Here is an 8,001-nt window from a genome sequence, read left to right on the forward strand (position 1 = left end):
CCTCTCGGCCCTGCTGGGACGTCCCCAAACGTCCCCGAGCGTCCCCGCGCCCGCCGCCGCCGCCGCGGCGCCGTCGCCCTTCCCGCTGCTGGACGCGCTGCCGGACGCCGAGGACGTCCTGACGGTCACTCAGGACCCCCGCGGCGGCGGCCTGGCCCTGGAGTGCCTGTGGCGGCGCGGCCGGCGTCACCGCGGCGCCGGCGCGGCCGAGCCGTCCCCCGGCGTGCTGCCGGTGCTGGGGGCGCGCAGCCCCTCGGGGACGTCCGAGTTCTTCGTGCGGTTGGAGGAGCACGAGGCGGCGGCGGCGGCGGCGGCCGGGCGGCGGCCGGAGAGGGGAGGGGACGATTCGTCCCTCGGGGCCGGGCGGGGCTCGGTCGGGGAGGTTTTGTCGCCGGCGTGGGGACGAGGACGGACGTTGGGGGAGGAGGGGCCAGCGTGGGGTCGGGAGGGGACGTGGACACAGGAACGGTCATCGTTGGGCCAAGAGTGGACATTGAGCCAAGAGCGGTCATCGTTGGGTCAAGAGCGGTCATCGTTGGGTCAAGAGAGGTCATCGTTGGCCCAAGACCGGTCATCGTTGGCCCAAGACTGGTCATTGTTGGGCCAAGACCGGACATTGACACAAGACCAGCCATCATTGGGTCAAGACCGGTCATTGTTGACCCAAGACCGGTCATCGTTGACCCAAGACGGGTCATTGTTGACTCAAGACCGGTCATTGTTGACCCAAGACCAGTCATCGTTGACCCAAGACCGGTCAGTGTTGGGTCAAGACCGGACATTGACACAAGACCAGTCATCGTTGACTCAAGACCAGCCATTTTCAACCCAAGACCGGACATTGACCCAGGACCGGTCATCGTTGACCCTAGACCGGTCATCGTTGGGTCAAGACCGGACATTGACCCAGGACCGGTCATCGTTGACCCTAGACCGGTCATCGTTGGGTCAAGACCGGACATTGACCCAAGACCGGTCATCGTTGACTCAAGACCAGCCATTATTGACTCAAGACAGGTCATCGTTGACCCAAGACTGGACATTGACCCAAGACCAGACATTTTTGACCCAAGACCGGACATTGACCCAGGACCGGTCATCATTGACCCAAGACTGGACATTGACCCAGGACCGGTCTTTGTTGGGTCAAGACCGGACATTGACCCAGGACCGGTCATCGTTGGGTCAAGATTGGTCACTGACCCAGGACCGGTCATCGTTGGGTCAAGATTGGTCACTGACCCAGGACCGGTCATCGTTGACCCAAACAAGGTCAACGGCCCAAGCGACGTCGCCGTTGTCCCTCGAGATGACCCAGTGGGGACAAGGCCGGACATTGACCCAGGAGGGGTCACCGTTGGGTCAAGACCGGTCATCGTTGGGTCAAGACCGGTCATTGTCACCGTTGTCACTGGAATTGGCGCCTTGGGGACAAAACCGGACATCGTTGGCCCAAGACCGGTCACTGTTGGGTCAAGAGTGGTCATTGACCCAAGACCGGTCATCGTTGGGTCAAGAAAGGTCAACGGCCCAAGCGACGTCGCCGTTGTCCCTTGAGATGACCCCGTGGGGACAGGGCCGGACATTGAGCCAAGACCGGTCATCATTGGGTCAAGATGGGGCATTGTCACCTTTGTCACCGGAGGCGGCACCTTGGGGACAAAACCGGACATCGTTGGCCCAAGACCGGCCAATGACCCAAGATCGGTCACCGCTGGGTCAAGACCGGTCATCGTTGGGTCAGGACTGGTCATCGTTGACCCACGACCGGTCATTGTTGACCCAGGACTGGTCATCGTTGACCCAAGACCGGTCATCGTTGACCCAAGACCGGTCATCGTTGGGTCAAGAAAGGTCAACGGCCCAAGGGACGTCGCCGTTGTCACTGGAAATGACCCCAAGGGGACAAGGCCGGACATTGGCCCAAGACCGGTCATCGCTGGGTCAAGACCGGTCATCGTTGGGTCAAGACCAGACATTGGCCCAAGACCGGTCATTGTTGGGTCAAGACCAGTCATCGTTGGGTCAAGACCGGCCATTGGCCCAAGACCGGTCACCGCTGGCCCAGGACCGGTCACCACTGGCCCAGGACCGGTCACCGCTGGCCCAGGACCGGTCACCGGTGGCCCAAGGCCGGACACTGGCCCAGGACTGGTCACCGGTGGCCCAAGGCCGGACGCTGGCCCAAGGCCGGACACTGCCCCAGGACCGGTCACCGCTGGCCCAGGACCGGACACTGGCCCAAGGCCGGACACTGGCCCAGGACCGGTCACCGGTGGCCCAAGGCCGGACGCTGAGCCCGGAGCCGCCCCCGGTGCCCCCCAGGACGTCGCCGTTGTCACCAGCGGTGGCACCTTGGGGACGAGGGACGGCGCCTTTGAGCCCGGCCACGTCCCCGAGGCCACCGGAGGGGCCACCAGAGGTGTCCCCAAGGCCACCAGAGGGGCCACCAGAGGTGTCCCCAAGGCCACCAGAAGTGTCCCCAAGGCCACCAGAGGGGCCACCAGAGGTGTCCCCAAGGCCACCAGAACTGTCCCCAAGGCCACTGGAGACGTCCCCAAGGCCACCAGAGGGGCCACCAGAACTGTCCCCAAGGCCACCAGAACTGTCCCCAAGGCCACTGGAGATGTCCCCAAGGCCACCAGAAGCTGGGGACCCCCTTGGGGACACCCCCGGGGACCCCCTGGGTGGCACCACAGGGGGGGGGTGTCCCCAAGTGTCCCCAGAGATGTCCCCAAAAGTGTCCCCGATGTCCCCAGAGGGGTCCCCGATGTCCCCAAAAGTGTCCCCGATGTCCCAAATGTCCCCAAAAGTGTCCCCAGAGGGGTCCCCAGTGTCCACAAAAGTGTCCCCGATGTCCCCAGAGGGGTCCCCGGTGTCCCCAAAAGTGTCCCCGATGTCCCAAATGTCCCCAAAAGTGTCCCCAGAGGAGTCCCCAGTGTCCCAGAAAGTGTCCCCGATGTCCCCAGAAGGGTCCCCGATGTCCCAAATGTCCCCAAAAGTGTCCCTGATGTCCCCAGAAGGGTCCCCAAAAGTGTCCCAAATGTCCCCAAAAGTGTCCCTGATGTCCCCAGAGGGGTCCCCGGTGTCCCCGATGTCCCCAAAAGTGTCCCCGATGTCCCCAAAGGGGTCCCCGAGGAGGAGCCCCAAGTCCCCGACGAGGTCCCCAAGGAGGGGCAGGGGGTCCCCGAGGAAACGCCGCGAGGTGGCCCCGAAAATGTCCCCGAAAATGTCCCCGAAAATGTCCCCGAGGCAACAGCGGGACCCGTCCCCAAAAATGTCCCCAAAACGCCCCGAGGTGGCCCCAAAAATGTCCCCAAAAATGTCCCCAAAAATGTCCCCGAGACACCACGAGGGGTCCCCGAGGAGGCGCCCGGAGATGTCCCCAAAAATGTCCCCAAAATCCTCCAGGGGGTCCCCAAAAAGGTCCCCGAAGCAGCTGGAGGTGACCCCAAAAATGTCCCAAAAAAGCCCCGAAATGTCCCCGAGGAGGCACCCGGAGATGTCCCCAAAAATGTCCCCAAAATGCCCCGAAATTTCCCCACGAATGTCCCAAAAACTGTCCCCAGAAAGCCCCGAAATGTCCCCAAAAATGTCCCCAAAGGGGTCCCCGGAAATGGCTCCAAAAAGCCCCAAAATGTCCCCGAAACACCACGAAACGTCCCCAAAAATGGTTCCAAAAAACCTCGAAACGTCCCCAAAAATGTCCCCAAAAATGTCCCCGAGGGCATTCCCAAAAACGGCTCCGAAAAATCAGGAAACGTCCCCAAAAAACCACAAAATGTCCCCAAAAATGTCCCCGAGGGGGTCCCAAAAAACGACCCCGAAACGCCACGAGATGTCCCCAAAAAACCCCAAAACGTCCCCAAAAAACCCCAAAACGTCCCCAAAAAACCTCGAAACGTCCCCAAAAGTGTCCCCGAGGGGGTCCCTGGGACATCCCGGGATGTCCCCAGGAATGTCCCCAAAAAACCTCGAAATGTCCCCAAAAACGTCCCCAAAACACCTCGAGATGTCCCCAGAAATGTCCCCAAAAATGTCCCCAAAAACGTCCCCGAGGAGCTCCCTGGGACATCCCAAAATGTCCCCAAAAAACCTCGAGGTGTCCCCAGAAATGTCCCCAAAAATGTCCCCCAAAAACCTCGAAATGTCCCCAAAAATGTCCCCAAAACACCTCGAGATGTCCCCAGGAATTTCCCAAGAAACGTCCCCAAAAAGCCCCGAAATGTCCCCAAAAATATCCCCAGAAATGCCCCCAAAAACGCCCCCAAAAATGTCCCCAAAAACGTCCCCAAGAAGCCCCAAAATGTCCCCAAAAACGTCCCCGAGGGGGTCCCTGGGAGGTCCCGAGATGGCCCCAAAAACGTCCCCAGAAATGTCCCCAAAAAGCCCCGAAATGTCCCCAAAAAAACCCAAAATGTCCCCAAAAAACCCCGAAATGTCCCCAAAAAGCCCCGAAATGTCCCCAAAAAACCCCGAAATGTCCCCAAATCCGTGCGGGGAGACGGCCCCAGGTGTGTCCCAGGTGACCCCTGGGCTGGGGCTGTCCCTGGGTGTGCCCCAGGTGTCCCCAGGTGTGCCCCAGGTGTCCCCAGGTGTGTCCCAGGTGACCTCGGGGCTGTCCCCAGGTGTGCCCCAGGTGTCCCCAGGTGTGTCCCAGGTGACCTCGGGGCTGTCCCCAGGTGTGCCCCAGGTGTCCCCAGGTGTGCCCCAGGTGTCCCCAGGTGTGTCCCAGGTGACCTCGGGGCTGTCCCCAGGTGTGCCCCAGGTGTCCCCAGGTGTGCCCCAGGTGTCCCCAGGTGTGTCCCAGGTGACCTCGGGGCTGTCCCCAGGTGTGTCCCAGGTGTCCCTGGGTGTGTCCCCACCCCCAGGTGTGCCTCACCTGTCCCCAGATGTGCCCCACCCGTCCCGAGCTGTGCCTCACCTGTCCCCAGGTGTGTCCCTGGGTGTGTCCCCAGCTGTGTCCCCACCCCCGGGTGTGCCCCAGGTGTCCCTGGGTGTGTCCCCATCCCCAGGTGTGCCTCCGGGTGTGCCTCACCTGTCCCCAGGTGTGTCCCCGGGTGTGTCCCCACCCCCGGGTGTGTCCCCAGGTGTGCCTCACCTGTCCCCAGGTGTGTCCCAGGTGTCCCCGGGTGTGTCCCCAGGTGTGCCTCACCTGTCCCCAGGTGTGTCCCAGGTGTCCCTGGGTGTGTCCCCACCCCCGGGTGTGTCCCCAGGTGTGCCTCACCTGTCCCCAGGTGTGTCCCAGGTGTCCCCGGGTGTGTCCCCAGGTGTGCCTCACCTGTCCCCAGGTGTGTCCCAGGTGTCCCTGGGTGTGTCCCCACCCCCGGGTGTGTCCCCAGGTGTGCCTCACCTGTCCCCAGGTGTGTCCCAGGTGTGCCAGGAGCGCCTGCAGCTCTCCCTCACCGAGGGCGTCTCGCGGCACCTCCTGCGGCCCCGCGGGGGGGGAGGGGCGGGGGCCGGGGGGGGTGGGGGAGGGGCGGGGGGTGGTGGGGGAGGGGCCGGGGGTGGGGGAGGGGCTCCGGCAGCAGCAGCGGCGGGAGGAGGAGGAGGAGGAGGAGGAGGAGGAGGAGGAGGAAGAGCAGCGGGAGGATTTGGAGACCCCTCCCCCACCCCCCGCGAGAGCAGCGCCGAGATCAGAGGTGGGGGAGGGGACTGGGGGGGGGGGGAGGGGAGGGGAAATTTGGGATTTTGGGAGGGGAAATTTGGGATTTCGGGGGAATTTTGGGGGAATTTGGGGGTTTTGGGGGGAATTCTGGGGGAATTTTTGGGAATTTAGGGGGGAGATTTGGGATTTTGGGGGGGGGAAATTTTGGGATTTTGGGGGGAAATTTGGGATTTGGGGGGGGAAATTTTGGGGATTTTGGGGCGGAAATTTGGGATTTTGGGGGAATTTGGGGGGATTTGGGGGGAAAATTGGGATTTGGGGAGAAAATTTGGGATTTTGGGGGGGAAATTTGGGATTATGGGGGGGATTTGGGGAAAATTTGGGTATTTTAGGGGGATCTGGGGGGGAAATTTGAGGATTTGGGGGGCAACAATTGGGATTTGGGGCGGGGAAATTGGGGAAAAATGTGGGATTTGGGGGAATTTGGGGGGGATTTTGGGGACTTTAGGGGGGGAAATATGGGATTTTGGGGGGAAAATTTGGGATTTTGGGAGGATTTGGGGGAAGAATTTGGGGTTTCAGAGGGAAATTCGGGAGAATTTTGGGGGGAAAATTTGGGAATTTTTGGGGAAAATTTTGGGTGATTTGGGGGAAAGTTGGGATTTGGGGGGAAAATTTCGGATTTTGGGCAGAAATTTGGGGATTTTGTGGGGTATTTTTGTGAAAAAAAAATTGGGGATTTTGGGGGAAATTTGGGGATTTTAGGGAGGAGATTTCGGGAAAATTTTGGAGGGAAAAATTTGGGGGTTTTGGGGTGGAGATTTGGGGATTTTGGGGGGAAATTCGGCGATTTGAGGGAGAGGATTTGGGGATTTTTCTCCATTTCCCCTCATATTTCCCATTTTCCCCCAATTTCTCCCCATTTCCCCTTTTTTTCCCCTCATTTTCTCCCCATTTCCCGCCCTTTTCCATCATTTTTCTTCATTTTTCCCTCACATTCCCCATTTTCCCTATTTTTTTCCCAATTTCCCTCATTTTCCCCATTTTCCCCTCATTTTTCTCAATTTTCCCCCTCATTTTTCCTCATTTTTCCCTCATTTTTTCTCATTTTTTCCTCTCATTTTCCCATTTTCCCCTCATTTTTTCCCCAATCCCCCATTTTTACCCCATTCTCCGTCATTTTCCATAATTTTTCCTCATTTCCCCCATATTTTCCCTCATTTTTCCCTCATTTCTCCCCAATTTTCTCATTTTCCCCTCATTTCACCCCAATTTTCTCATTTTCCCCTCATTTCCCCCCAATTTTCTCACTTTTCCCTCACTTTTCCCTCTCATTTTCCCTCCTTTTTTCCCATTTCCCCTCATTTTCTCCCCTATTTCCCCTCATTATTCCTCATTTCCGCCCAATTTTCTCACTTTTCCCTCATTTCCCCCCACTTTCCCCTCATTTTCCCCTCAATTTCGCCCCAATTTTCTCACTTTCCCCTCATTATTCCCTCATTTCCCCTCATTTTTCCCTCATTTCCCCACACTTTTCCCTCATTTTTCCCTCATTTTCCCCCAATTTTCTCACTTTTCCCTCATTTCCCCCTCATTTCCCCTCATTTTCCCCTCAATTTCCCCCCAATTTTCTCACTTTCCCCTCATTATTCCCTCATTTCCCCTCATTTTTCCCTCATTTCCCCCCAATTTTCCCTCATTTCCCCCCAATTTTCTCACTTTTCCCTCATTTCCCCCTCATTTCCCCTCATTTTTCCCTGAATTTCCCCCCAATTTTCTCACTTTTCCCTCATTTCCCCCTCATTTCCCCTCATTTTTTCCCTCATTTCCCCCCAATTTTCTCACTTTCCCCTCATTTCCCCTCATTTTTCCCTCATTTCCCCTCATTTTTCCCTCATTTCCCCACACTTTTCCCTCATTTTTCCCTCATTTTCCCCCAATTTTCTCACTTTTCCCTCATTTCCCCCCTCATTTCCCCTCATTTTTTCCCTCATTTCCCCCCAATTTTCTCACTTTCCCCTCATTTCCCCTCATTTTTTCCCTCATTTCCCCCCAATTTTCTCACTTTCCCCTCATTTCCCCTCATTTTTTCCCTCATTTCCCCCCAATTTTATCACTTTTCCCCTCATTTCTCCCCTCGTTTTCCCGCCCTTTCCCCGCCCTCAGCCAAGGCCTCCCGCCTCTCGCTGCCGCTGCCGCCGCTGGCCCTGCGGCCTCTCCCGCCGCGCTGGGGCGCGGCCGATCCCGCCCGGGCGGCTCCGGACGAGGCCGAGGAGGACGCGGAGGACGCGGAGGAAGCGGCGGAGGCCGAGGGGGCCCCGCCGGGGCCCGTCCCGCTCGTGGTTTCCACCTGGACCGCGCGCGGCCTCCGCGGCCTCCTGAAACCGCCGCGG

The 8,001-nt window shown here is 58.8% G+C and overlaps 1 protein-coding gene across 1 annotated transcript; it reads left to right on the plus strand.

Annotated features, from left to right (window-relative positions):
* Window positions 1-133: 133 nt before the first annotated feature.
* Window positions 134-5,181, plus strand: LOC128783411 (nascent polypeptide-associated complex subunit alpha, muscle-specific form-like; the record flags this gene model as incomplete). The annotated part of the gene is made up of 4 exons (XM_053934049.1): window positions 134-396; window positions 486-1,450; window positions 1,559-4,553; window positions 4,629-5,181. Coding segments are annotated over 4 exons (4,776 nt in total), but the record flags the coding sequence as incomplete, so codon positions are not given.
* Window positions 5,182-8,001: the final 2,820 nt, after the last annotated feature.

Source organism: Vidua chalybeata, unplaced genomic scaffold (assembly GCF_026979565.1).
Source record: "Vidua chalybeata isolate OUT-0048 unplaced genomic scaffold, bVidCha1 merged haplotype scaffold_341_ctg1, whole genome shotgun sequence".
Classification (NCBI taxonomy): Eukaryota; Metazoa; Chordata; class Aves; order Passeriformes; family Viduidae; genus Vidua; species Vidua chalybeata.